Raw genomic sequence first — 22216 nt, 5'->3', positions numbered from 1 at the left:
CTAACATCGTCGACTTTCAATCAGCAAGGCCTTCGCCACAGGGTCCAACATTGATGTAATGTTTCCAACATCTAACATCGTCAGCTTTCAATCAGCAAGGCCTTCACCACAGGGTCCAACAATGATGTAATGTTTCCAACATCTAACATCGTCGGCTTTCAATCAGCAAGGCCTTCACCACAGGGTCCAACATTGATGTAATGTTTCCAACATTTAACATAGGTAAAAATGCAATAACCATACATATAAACTGTACATGTCTGTTTATATATCAACATTTAGCTAGGGCACATTTAGGAGGAAATCTACCATTTCGAAAGTTGAATCAGCTTATGTTAATTCAAGTTTAGTAATACTTTATGTTATTTGGGAAGATGTTAATCGTACAGGACTTGGGCTGCCCATGACCGAGAAACATCAAGTTCTAAAAGCACTGTCATTGTGACCCTATATAGCTAATTTCATCATACAATGGATAGCGTTCTCGGCAGGATAAAGCCAAGTTGAACGGATATTTTCGGTATCCGTTGGGGTCATATACGGATATCGATGCAAGTTAGAGAGGTTATATGCAAATTTTAGAGACTACTTTCACAGTGTAAACAAACATGGCGTCACGCCCATCTATCGGCGGTCGTGTACGGATTGACGGCCGTGGTTTCGGTACTGCCACTGCTTTGATCCAAGAAAATTCATGTCTGGTTATGGATAGATGGAGTGCATTATGAAGCGCATATAGAAACCCATAGGCTTACGAAGACACCAACACCAATTCCCATCCCCGACAGACTGTCAGTGTTAGCGAGCAGACGGCACAGGAATCCAAATGCAGAATGTCACGCGAACATTAAAGTGTATTTGTTTTTCGAAAGGTTTATTGAAGGTTTCTGAAGTACACACGAATGTGTTGTTATTTGAAGCTAACATTTGTTGACAACAATACGCTTTTTAACATAGAAACTTACTGGGAACAAGATGACCTAACACAGTCAATTGAGTCATCAATAGGAAATTGTGTCACCGAGCGTATTACTACGCACACATTTGTGACGTCATATATACATCTGTGCACATTCCACGAGGTTTAGTTTTATGATTTGTGGCAATTGAAATCACTTTTTTTTAAACTATAAAGTAAGAATGACAATGTATGACAAATAGGTTATAACACTCGTGTGTTTTCTGGTGGTTATATCGCGCATCAGGAATAAACACTATGTATTTACAATACAATGTTTATTCCTAATGTAGAATATTTACCATCCCAAAACACATTCGCGTGATACTCAGTATTTATATATCCCAAACAAAGCAAACATATTAGGAAAAGAAACTATCAGATGCAATACATGCTGTTGGTGAGCTCCATGGTGACAATGTTATGTACATCTTTTATGGATGTGAACAGACGGTTAAACGAAACTTAAACTGGTAATGCCGAGAGTCATATGCGCAGTTCCTGCTGTTCGGATCAAGAAAGTATTTTGCATCTTTTTGGGGCTGGTCATGAAGTGAATTTTCTTTGGAATAAGTTACTTTTTTGGATAACTAATAGCTGTAATCATATCTATATGATGAAAACTCATTTTATTTGGCATAAAGGAAAATGTAATAACTGATAGGGTTTTTTACCTGATTTTAATTTGTTCAAAGTTTTATATTTATAAATGCAAATTCAAAAAGATGAACCTACCTCTCAAGAAATTCCAATATGAATTAAAAAAATAGATATACAATAGAAAAACAAATCTTTGCTGATACATGTGAACAAAATAAATTGTATTCACAGTGGGTGTCCTACCACTCTTTGTTTCAAGACTCCGGTTCACTGATTTCAAATTCCTAAATCTTCTTTTCCTCTTTACTACAAACGTCCAGCCATGTTCATCTTTTATAATGTTATATTATAATGGTTGGTATTTCTTTCATTTTTCTTGGTCAAGTGAAAATGTATGAATGAAAGTTGAGAAAAAATTATATCTAAGTTTTACTTGATATGCACGTGTGTATTCACACCAGCAGTTTATTATCACTATTCATTTTTGGTATGCATGCGTGTGTGACAGTTCTCTCTTATTTAATAAATCTGAACCCGTCATTGTGTTTGATTTATTTTCCTGAAGAGGGCAAGGAAATTACCTGGCAATGAAATATTAACTACAATAAAAATATTTATTGTCATCAAGAAAGTTTCACTTGGACACTAATGAATTTGTAGATGTGACTTAAAAACAGGAGTAACATAGTTGAGTCGTAGACGTGCAAAACTGAACATGACAGCATCTTTCGTATCCAAAACAAAGCACATGTTGGTGGCTATAAGGTCCCAACTGAATTGTTTCTTGATATGTTCCACGCATTTGCGAGATAATTTGTGCAGCGATGTAGTTGGCCGATCATATTAAGGAAGATCATTTCAATCCACAGTTGGGACGAATGCTGGGGGTTGCATCTGCCTAGACGTCATAGACGAGGTCACTTCACGTATTGTCAACAATACACTGACATGACGACTGCGTGTATGTTGGAAATACTTTTGTCTTACAAGTGTTGCACGCCTATGTGGCTTGATGAAGTTACAGACGGAATATTGAACTGTGCCTTAGAAATTGCATAGAGTGTTTTGAAACGGTAAAACACACTGTATATGCAGATCACTGTGATGAACTTCCACCCGTCTGAATGACCATCACATGTACGCCTACATTTGTGAATTTTACACTACTGAGGTTATGCACGACATCCCTACGAAATTTAGTTTTAATTTGGTCCTTGATTTTTCTGACACTGATGAATGTGGATAATGGAAACACATCGATGAAGTGACTAAGTGTCGAGAGACCTTTCTGTGAGATGAAATTATCTCTTTTTGTCCATTTCATAATGAAATATGAATAATGAAATTCATGATATGCTAGAGTTATGATCAATGTATCAGAATTACTGTCGACGATATACCTAATATTGTATATTTAAATTTTAGAAAGACTACTTGTGAATGCACATATGCAGTCCTCCTTAGAATAATTTAATAACGATTAATTTATGGAGCTCAAGGGAGTGCTAAGCAGATTTTTGGCACTATGTGAAAGGGTATCAAACCTAATTTCGGACTACAGATGGCAGCTTGTATTTATCAGTCACTTTCAATTATATCTCATACATCAATCCTGTATCAAGCTCCTTTGATTTCATCCTGGGTCGGGTTTCATACATTCCTAAAGTTCAGAAATACTACACTCTCTTTACCTCAACGTTCATATTAATTTTTTGGAGTCATTATTTTTACGTTTGCCTGCTCCATACTCATGTTCACATGGTAAAATGCCAAACACTGCACAGACGCATCTGATACAAAGGTTACTGTCGTCGTCATCTCGTCGTTTTAACATATTTCTAGAATTGCGTTTCAAGCAAAATTCCATTATTCGAGACATCCTGAAATTGGAGGTTTGAGAAATACAAAAACATTTGATGCTGTTTGGTACCATATGTCAGTATGTTTCTATGACAATTGTTCTTAAAGAGAGATACAATTTCTGCATTGTCATGTGTCTCAACAGGCAGGGCCATGCTGGTGCCATGCAACTGCCAAGGATGTGTCATATGACGGTTTAGTGTGACGATACAGTGACAGCTTCAAGTGGGGATGGGAAGTATATAATGTTGCAGTGTCTCGAGGTTCTTCGGTCGTTGTCAGGATCATATTATGTGATATAACCACTATGACACAGAGACCTTAAATCAAGTTTTCCTTAACTCTTCAGTTATTTCGATAACACGATATATCACTCTAGCAAGTACTAACCGAGACGTGTTTAACGAATACCGTCCACACAGCCTTTGTACTAATATATATATAATGATTGGAATAATGAAAGAAATATATCATGTCAATGCCACAGTCTCGATTGTCCGCCGAAGCAGACTCCATTGCGAGTAAAAGGCTCAGTAAGCTATGGTTACTGATCTCTGACCACTGAAAATCTTTAATGCGCCAATCTTTTGTAAGGATTAGGAAGTATGTCCTTTCGGTAAGTACCTGCTACTTACACAATATGCATGAGAACAATAGTGTCTGAGTTGTGTAGGATGCGCAGTTTACGTTTAAACGGAATCACACACCAATTCAGTAACACCCCTGGGAGATAATGCATTGGTGGAACTGGATTACAAAAGGTGTAAGGTGACCTGCTTGACTGAGTGTCCTCGACCATTGTGATGTAAACCATCATACACATACCGCCATGATATAAAGGGGATATTGCTGCAAGCAAATAAACTTTCTGTTCAGTCGTAGTGTCGTGCAGGTCAAAGGAATGTTCATAGAAAGAGTGTGACACGTGGAACGAACGCTGTTACAATCTATGCTCAAATACTGACAAATACCGCTTATGCTGTAATATAGAAGATGGTCACCCTAACTTTCTTGTCATCTGCTCCACAACCTACGCATGAACAAAAGTTAACATCATATTTGTTTAATTTTACATGTTCCATGTTTACAAGTATTTCGATATAATGTAACTTAATTAACGTTTTCCACGTCCATATAACAATTTGGAGACTATTTAATCTTCAGCAAGGCGTTAATAAGACATTTCAGAGGGCGATATTTTGCCACAAAATTATAAGGTTAATGAGCTTTTGATGACTAGAGACAACTTTTTATTTTTTTCTAAATATGATGGAACGCTAAATATTAATCTTTGAGAAAGGTTTGCTCTAATCGCCTATTATATTGCCAGGGCATCGTTACATACGCCCATTTATCAGGTGAGGACGATGTTTTATGGTGTTAAATTGGCAACTACATATGTTACTCATCGAAAAAATTACATTCCGTGTCAAACTGTTCATTACTGACATCTGTTCTGCAGCAAATATTGTTTATAGTACTCACGTGACCCTGGGGCAATAACAATAGAACAGTCACACTATTATGGCTGCACTACCAATAAATATTTATTGCATATTTTATGGCATATGTAAACCTGATATAATTATTATTCTCTGTTTGTATGGTGAATGTTTAGCGCGAATGGAGACGGGAGACTGTGAAACACAGATTCAAAGTTATCTTACTATACACTTTTGGGGGTAGGGATTATCATCGACACTTAATATGTGGTACATATTGATACGGCGGGCACTGAACTATAATCTATCCATTCTGTTCATGCGAGGTCCATCAATTTTCATAGTGTTTCTTACGCTGTGGTCGACACAAATTGCCGAGCTAACCTTATTCACGCTGAAGGCTTTCCTCGAGTTAGAATATCGTAATGAGGAGAAACGTGTCGCGAGAGGTCAAGTGGAATTGCGGCACGGTGACCAAGGAACTAGAAAGATCTTTCGAAACTGTCCATTTCTCGATTGCCACACCGGCTTGACGAATGCATCTGCATATAGACAGAAGAGGCCAAGGAGGAGTAGACAGGGCCCCACATCCGCCCTCTTTCCAGACGGCCATCTCGACAGGCATAATGGCTGGAAATACTCCATGATGAGAGATTACAATGTCGATCTACCAAGCCACGAATCTTAAGTGTTGTGAGTGATCACTTCATTACGATCGACTGTCGTCATCCCTTGCTACTTCTTCTCGGTTGTCGTATCTCCAGGGTTCATATGATGCTCCTCCTCCAGAGTGCTGCTCATGGTGTAAAGGCAATTTCCCCACGTATTCCTATTTAGACGCATTCACTATATAAAACCATCAATATATACTGTTGGGTGATATGTTTTCATGATGAGCCTAACACGTAATAACACCCAGCATTTACAGACTAATTTCAACATGTTAGCACACAGTGGTGTGGCTCGAGTGTTTTAATCCCTAATCGATCCGTATCCCTCGTTCATCTGGGGTATAAAAGTTGGTAGGTCCCACAAATTATAAAGATGAACGCGAAAGTTTCTCGAGTTTACACATCGAAAAGGCATTAAATCTGAATTCATGTTTTATGACGTGCATAGAAATTGTTGAGTCCGTAAGCTGGAAATTAAAAATGGCTTTTATTCTCTTGGTTAACAATAGAAATTACTCCTAGTGAAAGGAAAATAAAAATATAAACGTCACCGTCAGAAAAGATTGAGAGGCATGGAGGCAGACGGAGAAATAGAAAAGCACTTATCATCCGACCGAATTATACCCCTGAATGACATTAAACTATGTAATCCATTCTACGCCGAAAGCCTGCCATGAATCTACCGTCTCTATTCACGTTGAACCAATATCCCAGCAGCTGTTTGAAACAACCTTTGTAGTCATCAAATGACCTCCCATGCACTGGCTAGTCTTGCTTCAATAGCCCCTTCCTCATTACTGGAACACAACATTTGGGTGTCGCATCCGGTAACTGTTGGATGATAAACTTTACCAACACACTTCTGAGGCGTAATGTTTGGTAACTCTTTGTTGTCATCCTTTCATTTTAACGCCAGTTGTCACGTGACCTATACGTCCACTTTCTGTGCTATTATGGCCTAGAATGAGTCAGGAAAATATCTGAAAAAATCCGAATAACGTTTTTCTTTGATTTTATAATTATAATATCTTCATAACGGATTTTGCGTCATGTTGCTGTTTACTTATATAGTGTATGTTGACCGATAACAGGGCACCAGGGTAGCCGTGCGGGTAAAGCGCTCATTCCTCATGCCCAATGTCGCAGTAGGGTTCAGTGTCGGAATCCAGAATATAGACAAATGCGCCGTAAAAACATTCTCTTACATTACAATCAGTGTGCGAAATAGTTTCAGAATTTGGCTTGCCAGTAGGGCTTGTTATGCCTGAAAGTTACTAGCCCACAAAATAATTCACTTGCCCTAAATTTGAATCTGGAAACTAAGCAGAAGATAACAAAAATGTAAAATACCATCAAAACAAATAAGAAAACACGTCTGAATATCTGAAATATTTTGTTTATGCTCAAATAACCTGAATAAGTCACCATTATGCTGCTATTATGATGAACATTTTTATCAGGCCATAATTTTGGATGATTTAAAAGTGTGTTATAACATTAACAAGTCGGAGAGAGTGATATATTTACAAAATGACCCCATGAAAAGTCACTAGCCAGTCGGGACACTAACTGTGGAGATTTACTAGCCCGACTGGCTTTTTACTAGCCAAGGGCTAGCAGGCAAGTGGCTATTTCGCACACTGACTACAGTATGTAGTGAACACGTGATACTGCCAGGGTGAGAGCAGTTGGCTGTTTCCGAATACCGAACAGTTGACAGTGAAAACGTAAGAAACGCGAATCAAAATGCATGTGAAGCACGATATTGTTTGACAGCACCAATATTAATGTTATTTCTTGTACACGTTTTATGTTGTGTAACTGCAGACAAAACAGTTAATTTCTTTATAGTCGGTGTCCAGATTGTAGAGTGTCCGTATTGTAGAATGTCGAATCTCCCAATAACAATTACTTAGCATAAACAGAGAAGATAGAAAAGCATCCTCTTGAAAATGTCATTATCAGAACGTTCCAAGGCTGAAGTTGACAACTGCCGAAACACTGCATTGTTCAAAACTATGATACACTTTATATTCATTTTAGCCAGCAAATGGGTGCTTTCTGTACTTAGTCCAACAGTTTAGTACTAAATTCTACGAAGATCAAACTGGAACATGATTTTGTATTTTACAATCATCGTAATACTATTTTAGAACGTTCTGTTGTTATACCCGTGCGATATGATCTTTAAAATACTGACATTCACAATACTATTTCGCAAAGATATCATGCTCGCAAAAAATTCGTGATTTACAGTATTCATAATATGCAGAATATGACAGAAATGTTATATTTTGGGGTGAACTCCCCTCGACGTAGACATTAAATACATGGTAAGCTTCAAACTAATAAAGATAACGACTGCACTCTCGCCCACTGGCCGCGTTACAACGCGTACACTTCATCTACAATATTACGACATCTTTCAGAACTTAACCGAAGGATCGCTTTATTTTGCTTTACGGTGGCCCTTCAAAGCATAGTTTACGAAGTATGCGCAGCAGATGGCTTTATTACCTGGTATTGACTGAGAAGTGATTTCAGCCATATCGCGGAACATGGGGCGTGCGCGCGGACTTGTATATCCACGGAATGCGGGTGCTGATCACTGATGGGTCGTGACTTTCTTCAAACACTCTCCTAACATAAATACGCGTGTGTTATAAGGCGGAATGGATTTAAACCTACTGGAAAGAGTTTATAGATTTCGTAACCGATTAAAGTTTCTAATTCAATTTAAACTTGTATTGAATCTACGCTAGAAAGTTAAAATTGAAAACGCAGTAGTTTTATGGCCAATGTTATACCGCTTTTATAACCTTGATCCGGCCGGATGATGAATAACATCACAAAGATCCTTATCATTAAATTTTATGCTGATTCACGATTGCAAATAATGTGACTGTCTATGTATTTATTATTAAATCAATCATTTGAGGACAACAAAACACGGCTAGCTTAAATGTGGTGTGAACTTGAACTGAACATGCCGTGTGGTTGAATGTCACGATCACACACACTAACATGTGGGACTATATAGCATTGTGTCACAGGGGCGGTGGGTTAGTCTAGTGGTTAAGGCGCTCGCTCATCACGCCGCCGACCCGGGATCGATTCCCAACGTGGTTACAATGTGCGATTCCCATTTCTGGCGTCCCCTGCTGTGATATTGCTAGAATATTGCTAGAAGCGGGATAAAACTATACTCACTAATTTTTCAAAATACTAGATTGAAATTAAAGTTGTACTATTTATTAACATATGTGTGTACATCTTTGTCACAGTATATACCACTATTAAAATACTGAAAGATGCCTATAACGATGAGCATGTCTTCTTTGTAAAGGTGGGGCGGTGGGGTAGCCTTGTGGTTAAAGCGTTCGCTGGTCACGCCGAATACCCGGGTTCGATTCCCCACATGGGTACAATGTGTGAAGCCCATTTCTGGTGTCCCCCGATGTGATATTGCCGGAATATTGCTAAAAGCGGCGTCAAACCAAACTCACTCACTCTTTGTATAGGTGGGTAGAGGTATGAGGCTGTGTTGCTTTCCCCTACTCCTAGCAGGATCCGGTGGTTATGGAAAGCAAGATAACCCTGGTTATAGATTTGGGTTGGTAGCACCATTCCCGAGTCCACCAAGAGGACACACCCTGACACAGCGTTAAACCTAACTCACTCATATCGCAGCCACATCTTGACACGTGATCACAAGCTGTCCATGAGAGTTGCGGGGTGAGCCCACAAATCAATCACATCCTCATTTTTAACGTTTTAATTGATTGATCCAAGAAAGCTAACACCCCGGATAACAAAACCATCAATGAGATCTTGCCGAGCCCGCTCCCAGTGGAGGGTATTCCTCATCAGGGATGTTGTCTGGGTGCCTCTGAACACTCTCACTGTAAGCTGCATTTGCAAATACATGCAACAATGTACCAGGAATCGATTAAACATTTATACCTGGCACAAGATTAGAATCTAAGGCTAATTTATTGAATATTATACAATTTACAACTATCGTTTGAACATTTTTTTTGCAATAACTTTTTATTTGGCCTTTTCCACTGATTAAAACGGGCAACATAAATGGATTGCAGGTCCTGCCACGGTTGATAATCAAAGCAGGATTGAAAGTGATCGTTACATTAATCTCTGATCTCACAATATTTTTCAGATAATTGTTGTGGAAAGTAGTTCTGTTATTACAGAGACTAAATATAGTCATCCACGCTCTCAAAACATGATCATGAATATTCAATTCTTTATTGTCGTTATATGGAAGATTGTTCGATGTCAAGCAGTTCAATACTCAGTCAATCTGAGACCAACCTTACAGCCGAGCCATAGTAGATTACGATCACATCTTAAAGTCAGTGCTCACAAATAAGTGTCATCTGACTACAGAGTTATAGCCGAAGATACTGGAATATTGTAATGATGATATTGTAACTCCAAGTCGCATAAGTCCTAAAAAGGCAAGTTGGCTTGATCGATTGTTAATTTGTCCTTGTTGATAGTGACTACATCAACGTCGTCTACGCGAGCACCTCATCTCCACGGAGAAATAATCACCCCAGTGTCTGCATCTATTCATGCTGTAACTATGTGATAGGGGATTCAGTTGTTTGAGCATCTGTAATGCCGAGGGATGTGTACCCTGTGGCAATGAAGGATGAAGGCGTGTGGCGGGAGGAATGGATGCGCTTATTATGACATGGAGTCCTGCCAAGGAGGAACTGATGAGGGCAGACCGCAAGTGATTATGTCCTGTCTCCGAGGAGTAACAGATGCTGCAGTCGAAGTAGGTGTAGGTGTAGGTGAAGGTGCAGGTGCAGGTGTTGCAGCAGTCCAGTCTAACTCTGTCACCCTGCACAAGACTGACCGCGTGGGTGAGTGTTTGAGTTAAGGACATGAGTAAGTGAGATACGACTCAACGCAGATGTTACATCAGACACCATGTGAGAGCGAGCGAGATAGGGTTCAATGTCAATGTTACATCTGACAACATGTGAGAGCGAGTGAGATAGGGTTCAATGCCAATGTTACATCTGACACCATGTGAGAGTGAGCGAGATAGGGTTCAATGCCAATGTTACATCTGACCCCATGTGAGAGCGAGTGAGATAGGGTTCAATGCCAATGTTACATCTGACACCATGTGAGAGCGAGCGAGATAGGGTTCAATGCCAATGTTACATCTGACACCATGTGAGAGTAAGTGAGATAGGGTTCAATGCCAATGTTACATCTGACACCATGTGAGAGCGAGCGAGATAGGGTTCAATGCCAGTGTTACATCTGACACCATGTGAGAGTGAGCGAGATAGGGTTCGATGCCAGTGTTACATCTGACACCATGTGAGAGTGAGATACGACTCAACGCAGATGTTACATCTGTCACCATGTGAGAGCGAGCGAGGTAGGGTTCAATGCAAATGTTACATCAGTGAGTGAGTGAGTTCCGGTGTGACACCGCTGCCCTGTACGTGAGGTGTACCATGCGTTTATAAGCATAATGTATGTACATATTGAAGGGAAGGTTCGAGTCAGAAAGTAGTTCACTCGGTGATGAAAGCTGAAATCTAATCACATTAAAGAGCGTCAAATCAAAGCGAATCACCGATTGTTGTTTTAACGCATGATACAGAAGCATTAAGTGCTTAACATCATCAAATATGTTTCCCCTGCATTTAAAAGAGCATTGCGTCACGTGGACTAATCAAGCAGTATCACGGAAAGTACTGCCGGCATCAGTTATCAACCAGATCAAAAGTTAACATGCAAATGGCTTGCTGACATCGAGCTGCAGTTTCTATCAATCTCTCTTCAAAGTTCAAAGTCTCTTGCCTAGTTGCTCGTTCGTCAATTGAATCATCCTCGCTGAGAGTCTCCTTTGACCACCCTGGTACATCAGAGGGTAAGAGTTGCAGACGCAGGCCAAATTAGACATGAATAAGGATTCGCTCTTGGACTGATCATGTTCTCCGTTTCGTCATCATTCTGGAATATAAACGATTAATTGAGCACGCCCCAATACAGCTTCAAGAGGCAAGACCTACGTTTTGGCAGCAGGGGGCGAAGGAGCAGGATAGACATAAATCACAACGACCACTATAGTGGATATTTGATTAAAGACCTCGTGCCAGTGGTGTCCATAACGAAAGGGAGACCCTCCTTTCCATTGACAAACGTGATTAAATAATGCCCACGGACTGATATAGCGTCTACTTAATCTCATAACCGTGATCATATATCTGGCTTTTAAATCATATATGATAAGGTATTGTAGGTCTACGGCGTTACAGGAAAACCCCTCACGGCTGCCTGGACCGCTAGACGATTTACGTGTACATTTTCCCTTACAAAAGCCAAATGTGATTGAGGTTAATACTCAAGCTGAAACGTCCAAGGAAATAGCAATACTGGAATCAAATTTAATGTGTAAATTAGCTTAGTTTACCCTGCTTAAAACGTCCCCGTGAAGTTATTGCCAAATTGCTAATAGATTAATGGTCTGATTTTGCAATAAGCAGCCAGTTTTATTTGAAAGCATCAATTCTAGAGTTCCTGCGAATGGCACATTGCATCGATGAAAAAAGTAACAGTTGTATGCGTTGCTGGGGGCAATTCGATTTCCAGTTGAAATCTTACTTTGTACGTTAGAAACGGAAAGAATGGTTTGTAGATATCCAATTGTGACCTTTATACTGAGCTGAGGGATGATTGGATTGATGGAACATATCCAGGAGAGATGCGTAATGTGTTGGCACGGGAGAAAACATAACGGTTTGCTAACCACGCGTCATGTTCAGTGCCTTGGGGTGAACGCGATTCATGCTTCGGTATTCTACTGATCGGTATAGAGCAATTACATATAAACGGCTGGTTTGATGTTTGTTTATTTACCTTTGACTTTCATGTACAGGTGTTGGGAATTTGCACCAGGAGTCCCCCAGTGCGGTGCAAGTTAGTAAATGGTAAACTGCTCTCGCTTCCTTCTCACTCTTTATTCAAAGTGATATATTGTCTTGGCAGTTAGCGCCCGCCAACAGGGAGGGTCGTCATCATCAGAAGGGTTTATCTCATGTCGTTGTATTGGAAAAACACACAGGAGCTATCAAGTGTGTTCCGGGCAAAATGAAAATTGAAAGACCTTTCAATATCTGCCTTTCGCGATATTTTTTCTCACAAGAATCAATATTCCTTGAGACTTGGCGCCCTACCTCCTGTGTCACAGTGGGAGGGTTTCATTCATTAGCCATTGATTCTGACATTAACCCATCCGCCCTGTGGAGAAGCAGCGGCACTTCTTCACACTGAACTTCCCATGCTCTTCTCTTTGCAACAGTCCGATCGAACAAACGCCGAAAAGTGGCTGGCAGCTCGACATCTCTTGTTATCTGTTACTCGGTCATCTACAAATACACAGCTGACATGTTGGAGTGAGGAACTGATTGGCAACGATTGATAGTGTCGCTCACAACTGTCGGTATGTGACTGGTAGTATGTGAATCAGGGTCGTCCTTGTTGTCTGCATGTTCCCCATCTCCAACCTCCAGCAGCAAGAGGGAGAGCGGCCAAATTTAAATAAACTTTAAAAAATTGAAATCTTTGTTTTTCACTAATTGCATAACGAATTTAAAGATAAAATAACATTGGAAAACTTGATGCCAGCCTTTACGTTTAATTATGACGTAGATCGAATTGCTTTTCTTCTGAAACTAATTTTTAATCAACAGAGCCGTAGAAAGGGCAAGCTGACACCCTTTTTTTCTGTCGATGTGCAATAATAGCAGCTTCTTTTCTCAACACGCCAGACCATAATTTTCCGCAGCGAAGACAACTCACAAGGGACCGATCATTGGATGAACTTTCCTTTGGTTTTTAGGGCCACTGCTTCTAGACTCATCATTGTGTTTTCCCTTAAATGGATTACGTTTTTAACAACGCGATTATACGGAAGATGCAACATGTCGATCGAACAGTTTTTGTCTAGAGTGATCCCTCCAATCTGAGCTACCTAGACTGTGTAATGGTCCACCCAAGCTCAGTGGAGTGGACAACCCAACCAGTAATGGTCACATTTGTATACACATGGTCAGACCGTCGGTTACTGGTGGATCACCGCTGAAGTGGATCAAAGTGTCACAGGGTGACTTTATAGCCCTATCTTTTAAGCTCATGGCTTTTGGACCACTTCAATTTAGTATAGTGTAGAGTTTCACCTCGGTGGGGTAGTCCCCCGTGAAGATCCGGTATAGAATTTATCTTCAGCAACCCATGCTTGTCGTAAGAGGCGCTCCATTGCGTAGATCAATGCTCACTGGACTGTCTGGTCCAAACTCGATTATTTACAGACCTCCGCCATATGGCTGGACTGTTGCTGAGTGCGACGGTAAACAAAGCAACCAACCAACGTTAAGGTAGTCATGCTGTAAACCACAGGTAGCTGCCGCCAATTGTGCCGCAGCCATCGTTATTATAAATTTGTAATCTTGGTGGGTCACACCCTTGTATGTCATCACAACAATCACAGCAAGTAATCCTGTTTCTACTCGATCTGTCCATTGTTGTCTTGTTATATATATATATATATGTTTACATCTAAGCTGTCAGGCGTTTGGTATTCCTACTGCGACGAAGATACACCTGCTTGCTGGACTTCTATTTGTTGTAATTCTGTTAGTTCGCCCGTCGAGACACATATGCCTTCACAAAAGGAATGAAAAAGAAGGTGCTATAATATTAAAATGCTTGATATTTCTTATTTCCCTCATTCTTGGGCTTGATATACTATCCCAGCAGTCCTGTGTAATATGTGTGTGTGTGTTTCTTGTCTAAATCTGCACTCAACAAAGTTACAGATTCATATTGATTTAAATAGCAGGCATCAAATATAACCTATACAACACAGTACTAGTGCTACAATGATTGTAAATGTAAGGTTGGTAGTTCGAGCCCCAGACCGCCTCCGTGGTGCAGGAAAGAATGTCTCCCCGGGACTTGTGTTAACCTACCTGGAATGATAAAATGCTAAGGACATACCGACAGTGTAGTGTCTGAGTGAGATATTCATGTTGAACTGAAGGGAGGGGAGACGACTAGCATTATAAAACAGCCATTTCTTGGAAAAACACAAACACAGGCACACACAAACGCACACACACAACCGAGCATTAACCTGATGTTTATGTCATTTGTGTTGTATAGTTGAACTTGTGTGAGAGTAAAATGTAGTTCTAGTAAAGCACCTGTGAAAGGGCATCTGCAGCTCAAAGATCAGTGAAAGGATGTGTTAGTTTTAGATGTTGGTTTCCACGAAATACCAGCATGGATCATTGATGACTCTGTGAAATGCCCTGATGTTGCAGACGGAGACTGCATACGTACTGTTTACTTGTAATAATATTTGCTCCGAACATAAGTTGATTTTTGTAAACATAGTGTTGACCCAGACGGTTCATTGGCATTTAGAAGTTGGAAGGTAACATAGCAACGTATGGTATGGGGCAAGAAGTAGCCCCAAAACGTCGTGTTGTAGATAATAAAGAAGTTGTAAATCCATACCATACGTTGTTATAGTGCTGTTGATCCGCGCTGAACTATCAACTGTCTTGATGCGTAAAACCTATGTCTTCGGTTGATATGTTGAAGCCCCGTGCAACGTCTTGTCACTGTAATGAGACAGAGCTCAACCTGTTGAACGCCATCAGTTACAAGTCACATGGCAAGTGCCCAGTGTTATGGGCTGGCTTCAACACGTCTATATAATCACAGTGTTACACAGTATATACATCCATCAGCTTTCTTTGTCCGGAAATTCCCTATAATCGGTCCGGGAATTCCCGATAATCGGTTAATAAAGCGCGTGTATGGCCAGCAACTGAAGAATCGTCCTATGCATCATAGATGGGTCATGTCAAGTGCATTTTAACACAGCTTACTCAATAGGTAGTGTTAAAATCTATACAATAGGTAGTATTAACATATATACAATAGGTCATGCTAAAATCTATACAATAGTTAATGTTAAAATCTATTCAACAGGTAATGTTAAAACGCATTAAATATCAGCACTGAAACAGCCGTTACATCGCCCTGTTGTATGATTCAACTCGGTTACAGCGTTGAACAGCGTCGATGAGAAATATAAACATTTGTAGCAATTAACGTTTCTTACAGAAGTGATCGTGTTCACACAATACATGGTGGAGCTGTGAACGGATCAATACATCACTAGATGGAGAACTGATGGCTATTTGAACTGACGGATATCGGAACAGACAGTTGTATGATGTTCATTTCATTGATACTGGTCAATACACGTGGTATGGGCTTCCGCCGCAGCATCTTGCAGTGGGAATTTGTAAAGACATTCCTATAAAAATGTGATGAAAGTATCGCCACATAAGATCAAATGAGCCATGTCTAAATATCAAATTCTGTGAGATATATGAAAGAAATTTTACGCTTTAACCCGGAAGGCAATACAGATTGGGTTTATTGGTGTCCCTCTGTCAGATATTATTTGGACGTTTTCCAAGTTTGTTTCCAGTTCGCTTTGTTATTTTTACTGGACGTTTAGCTTAGCTATTGATGTATATACATGGATGGATAGAGAGATAGATAGGTCAATGGATATTTGAGTGATCTTTAAAACTACTATTTACAACATATCAAAGTCTCTGATGCTGGAGTGAAATCGTTGTCCTTTTACGCACGAACATACATCACGTTGATTAAACGTTTTTTGGGGAAATGTAAAATCGATTTCTTTTCTGGTTAGAAATAGTTTGTGCAATAGGTTATCTTGCCTGTGTAAAGTTTGACCTATACAACAGCGGCGAATCTGGGGGTCATGATGGGAAAATAAGCTATTTCCACGTTGAATTCAATATACTGTTTATTTCCTATCTGCAAGAAAAGGACACCATGGTGAGTCGGGTCAAGGACCTGGGGAAGGGGAGGCGATACAGGCACATCAAACAATCTGTTGCATCCTCGTCCTTCTTGGCACGGGATGCTTATTTATCAGAACATTGTTGGGATCAAGACAGAACCGTCTGTATCCAAAGTTTCGATTGTGAAAAGATCGTTGCCCGATTCAGACAGATAAATAGGCTGCGTTTGATACAGAACAGCTGCAGCTGTTTCCAGTCGCCATCTGAATATCGTTATTTTGTCGCAGCGTGTGTAAATATATCCTGTCAACAAAGGTGCTATCCTGCAAAAGTTACACCAATCTCTGAAATGATCAACTCATAGTTACCGTTCTTCACGATTCGTCTGTTGTTTCATAACGACAAATTAAGATTCGATTATGAGCGCAATTGGCACTCTGCAAACAAAAACATAATATTCTTAAAAGGTACTCATGCGCTCTGCAGCACAATTTCCTGTGTCATTGACGAATTCGCTCTGCCCACACTCAGCTCATGTCCAACTCATGCACAACACGCAGCATTTGACATTTGTGATGTGAAGGCGTCATTTGGGATATTCCCATTCGTATATGTGTCTGTGGCAAACAAGTCATTGTTCTCCTACACGGGCGCCGACATATGATGCCAACGTGATTCAACTGCCTATTTATATGATTCTCATCACAAGAGATTTGCATAGCAATGTCGTCCCCCGCCTATTCACAAACGGTACACCTGATAGATTTCCGATGGTATCCAACCTCAGACTACACAAGAAAGCCAATTAGGTTTCCCGGACATGAGCTGTCAATTAAGTGACCAAGCCTTATGCCAACTTATGGACGGAGGTATATGGTGAAGAAACCAATATCATTGCTAAGTAGTTTGTCCTTAAAGTTAGGTCTACAAGAATGCTAAATTAGTAAATGGATATATTTAATGTAAACGTTTGAAGAACAAGCGGAAATGAGTAAAATGAAACCTGAGCCATTTGACATGTGTTGTAAAAGTACATAGACTGTGTGACTTGAGCGCAGTACACACCCACGGATCGAATGGTGGTGATCCGTGAAACATGCTCTCAATACATTGAAGGAGTCATGAAATATATACTGCTATGGTTGGTCTCCTGGAGACCGATCTGTTTAGAATTAACAAAGATAGAAGGGTATCGAGTAAGTACCTCAGTCAGCGTTTTACAGACACCAAATGTTAATGATCGGTCCCGCACAAGGCGCCTTAAGTCAACAGCAGGCAAGGGAGTTAACTCAATGTAAAAAGTCAGCTTTCCATCCCTGACAAACTAGCAACATTTCTACTTCCGGTTCATGAACACCAAAGTGTTAACTTAATTTGATGCACTTCGCGAAAAAAGTTCGGCATATGAGGGAAATAACTCGTACCTGCACCTGGTGGCGCTACAATTGAGTCACAAAAATCTAAGCCTTGAGTTCATCAAGGTCTTGAGAAGATTCTATTGAAATCGCCTAATATATTCTTTTTAAGAGTATGTATGCGTGCGTGCGTGCGTGTGTGTGATTTGTATGTATTTGATTGTAACCAGATTTACTGTTATCTTTCGCAGCCTTCCAAGACACCTACTTCGACGAAGACCCCAGTGATCCACTGCCTCGTTTTCTACCTAACCCTAGTAACTACACGTATCGAGTTGGACAAACAGCAGTGTTAAAGTGTGCAGTGGAGAATCTAGGGGAAAAGAAGGTAAGTTAAACACCCACCTTTGCCGCGCCATACTTCCGTGTACACGCTGTATAGCGGGGTTCCTTGGACCACATTCATGGTGATGTCCCAATCTTTGGGTCGCAGGACAGAGTGCATGTCCACGATGTAAACCCCTTGTAATATCGAAGGATGACAGCTGACAGTTGCATAAGCATGTGTTTATACACCGCCTATGATTTATTTCCATGTGAAAAGCAATTTCACAAATCTGCAATAAATACTTATTGTATATGGTAAATTTGGTCTCGAAAAACATGGGTAATAACTTCAATTTTAAAAAACATTTGGTAGGCAGCTATGACTGCATTAGGGATGCAAGTGTTTACCACCTCTAGAATGCCTCTCAAACAGTTTATGACTGCATTAGGGATGCAAGTGTTTACAACTTCTAGAATGCCTCTCAAACAGTTTATGACTGCATTGGGGATGCAAGTGTTTACCACTTCTAGAATGCCTCTCAAACAGTTTATGACTGCATTGGGGATGTAAGTGTTTACAACTTCTAGAATGCCTCTCAAACAGTTTATGACTGCATTGGGGATGACAAGTGTTTACAACTTCTAGAATGCCTCTCAAACAGTTTATGACTGCATTGGGGATGTAAGTGTTTACAACTTCTAGAATGCCTCTCAAACAGTTTATGACTGCATTGATATCTAGTCTCCATACACGTTCTTCTGTCGTCAAGACGATACGGAAACGCAACACGTCCCAGTTTTTGCTACGAGGTGTTAACTCAACTTCAGCAATGGTTTAAGACATGTCAGCTATACAGGGGCAATATTTGTTTGAGTATTTTTGTTTCTCCAATCCCAGTTGATATTCACTAAACAGTAGCAGTGGCCAAACTTCAAACTTAGGCATATGCTGGATATTCAGGGTAAAACAGTGACCTTCACACATCCGTTTGTTTGCTGTAATTTGAGGTGATTGTTTGTGGAAGCTGGAAGCATGAACTTGCCCAATGATAAGGTCTAAATACCTGCAAGATAGTCTCATATCATGCTGGATTAGTCCACAGTCATTCCAGAAAAGTTCAGATAATTCTCGACTCCGAAAAGTAGTAATATTGTACCTCTCAACACCACTGCTTACATTAGATGGTAAGTACATTTCTGACACCACAAATTAAAACACAAATTCATGACCATCTACTGCAGTTTATCAGAAATAATGAAATACATTTGTATTATCTATATATAATAAATCACTTTGCAAAGTAACACTACCTGTTCAATTGCTTCCTTTCCCACAGTCTTCTCGCAGCAGCTCCCGGTGATATCTGAGCCATTTATCAAACCGAGATCAATATCACATGTAAACAACAGTTTCTAATTAGATATGCTGGTTGCAATAATGATACTGGCACCAAGAAAATACCGATAAGCTATCTGTTGTTAATAATGTTTTGTAATTATACCCGTGAACATTCTGATAGAAATGTTGTTTGATGTTTTAAGAATACACACATCTTCAACGTGTGATGTTGATACTATTAGTTACTCCTGGTTTATTAAACATGTATTTACAACATTAACCAGAATCATCATTACTTCTCTAGACTTTCAGTTGCCTAGAGTTATGTTCAAGTAATACCCCACATTATAGTTATTACAATTAATCCTTATATAAGTATCAGCATTACACATAACGGCCCAGGGGTTTGGCCTTCTGGAACGAGTATATGCAACCTACCTCGATTCCTCACAAACGTTTCAATGCCCCTCCGCTTTCCCGTGAGTAACATTGTTGAATTACAGTTGGTGTGAGGTAACAAACAGCGTCCTTCTTTATATAGAGAATATAGTACCCGTGTTGAGTACGAGGAAAGAGGAAAGAAGTTTCATACTTTTATTGGCGAGTGTGGCTATATTTTGATCTCAAAAGACACTCGGGTAATTTCGGTTGACAACCCTATATCATTCTTCCAACTTTATCAGTTTGTAAACTGTAAATGTCAGTTTCCTGTGAGCAGAACATGTAATAACCAGCTTCAGCGGCAGAGAGATTAGTCGTTTAGGTATGGTCATCTATGATTCTCCCGCAAAACATTGTGATGCAACTTCCTTCCCACGAGTTCTGTTTTCGATGATAAAATGTATCGCTGACAAACATTACATTTATTCAAAACGCATTATCAGATCAGCATTACCGGATCAGCATTATCAGATCAGCATGACCGGATCAGCATTATCAGATCAGCATTACCGGATCAGCATTACCGGATCAGCATTACCGGATCAGCATTTCCGGATCAGCATTTCCAGATCAGCATTATCAGATCAGCATTACCGGATCAGATCAGCATTACCGGATCAGCATTATCAGATCAGCATTACCGGATCAGCATTACCGGATCAGCATTACCGGATCAGCATTACCGGATCAGCATTACCGGATCAGCATTACCAGATCAGCATTACCAGATCGGCATTATCAGATCAGCATTACTGCATCAGCATTACCGGTTCAGCATTATCAGATCAGCATTACCGGATCAGCATTACCGGATCGGCATTATCAGATCAGCATTACCGGATCAGCATTACCGGATCAGCATTATCAGATCAGTATTACCGGATCAGCATTTCCAGCAACAATAGCAACAAAACATGACACTTGTGTGATTTTCGCCAGTGCCTGTGACGTCATGATGTGATGTCATCAACCAGATTACGTCGTTGCGTCATCCTCGAGCAGCAGTCAGTATATACCAAGGGAAGACTGAACACAGACCAAGCTTGGTTTCCTGCCAGTAAAAGATAACAAACTTCCAAGTGTTTCAAAAATTCAAAAAGCGGAGAAGATTAATGTGTTCCTTCTTAACGAGAAGCCAAATGTAAATGTTTAGGCTGTCAACAGGGCTAGATGCTTGTAAGTACATTTTGACGGAAGCTGTACAGGAGCGTTGAAGGATGTATTATAGACTGCGTTCTGCAATGAATATAAGTGTTTAGCATCACTGTGAATGTCAGAAAAGGATATGAATCAGTATACCACGCGCTGAATTCGTGCAAGATGCTACATGGGTCAGTGGTGTCAAAACTTTCACAAGTGAAAACGCATGCAATGTAAACCATTTTGACATTCTGCTAAAATCTGAAAATCAGCATCAGCGTTCATCAATCAAGCTGGGTGCTTGGGTAAACACCCAAACCAAGCTTCACCAGATAGCCCGCATTTATCTTCCGTTAATGTTTGGGTGATTGACAGTGTATTGACTCGTATGCCTTATCCTGTATGCAGGCACCCACTGCAACGTCGCTACCCAACCGGTCATCAGCAAAGGACAATATTGACCCTGATACCGGCCAGGTTTATTGTGTTATAAATATTTAGAGTGTCTGATTGCCAACGAAAGATTAACGAAAAAGGGGTCATTATGCCTTGTTAGCAGGAAATAAAACCCCTCGGATGTATCGGCTAGAGGATTATTCCCCATCAACTATTAAATACCTGTAGGAAAGCTAATCGTTGTCTGAATCTTTTGCGATCGATTTCACATGTTACTCAGGGCACAAACTGAACGTACCGTCGGAGCTGTGACGTCATCAGGACGAGGTCACAACCTTGTTGTCGTTGTAGTAAACATGATCAGGGTGACTGAGGTAAAATGTAACGTATCTAGTAATGCGTACTAACGCCGAGACGTGATCAGGAAAGTAGTCCTAGCCAGCCACGTTTAGCGCTTGGTTTTGCGATAATGTGCCAACGAGGCCATAAGGTCATGAAAACACATGTCTGCAGTGGCAGCCCGGTTGTCATCCCAAACAGTGTGGCTTCCAGGGTGCTGGCTTCCAGGGTGCTGGCTTCCAGGGTGCTGGCTTCCAGGGTGCTCGCTCTTGCACTGGTAACACCTGTCTAGGAACATATTGGCCAAAGATCATCTTCGCAATCATGTAAAGGAACAAAGAAAAGGTCGAGACGGTGGTCATGAAATATACAATCAGCCACGGCAGCTTTTTATAAATATAATATACAATATAATAAGATGATTTGTACCAATGCAGCGAAACC

At 40.3% G+C, this 22216-nt stretch overlaps 1 protein-coding gene across 1 annotated transcript in view; it reads left to right on the top strand.

Moving 5' to 3' along the window:
• Nucleotides 1-22216, top strand: part of LOC124291850 (lachesin-like) — a 128859-nt gene that overhangs the window by 66994 nt on the left and 39649 nt on the right. Inside the window, exon 2 of the mRNA XM_046728920.1 lies at nt 18042-18178. Coding sequence (XP_046584876.1) covers nt 18042-18178 — 137 coding nt within the window. The remainder of the gene's footprint in view (nt 1-18041; nt 18179-22216) is intronic.

The sequence above is a fragment of the Haliotis rubra genome, unplaced genomic scaffold (assembly GCF_003918875.1).
Source record: "Haliotis rubra isolate DU_JTF1 unplaced genomic scaffold, ASM391887v1 Scf50, whole genome shotgun sequence".
Taxonomy (NCBI): Eukaryota; Metazoa; Mollusca; class Gastropoda; order Lepetellida; family Haliotidae; genus Haliotis; species Haliotis rubra.
This window is presented reverse-complemented; position numbering and strand designations above follow the sequence as displayed.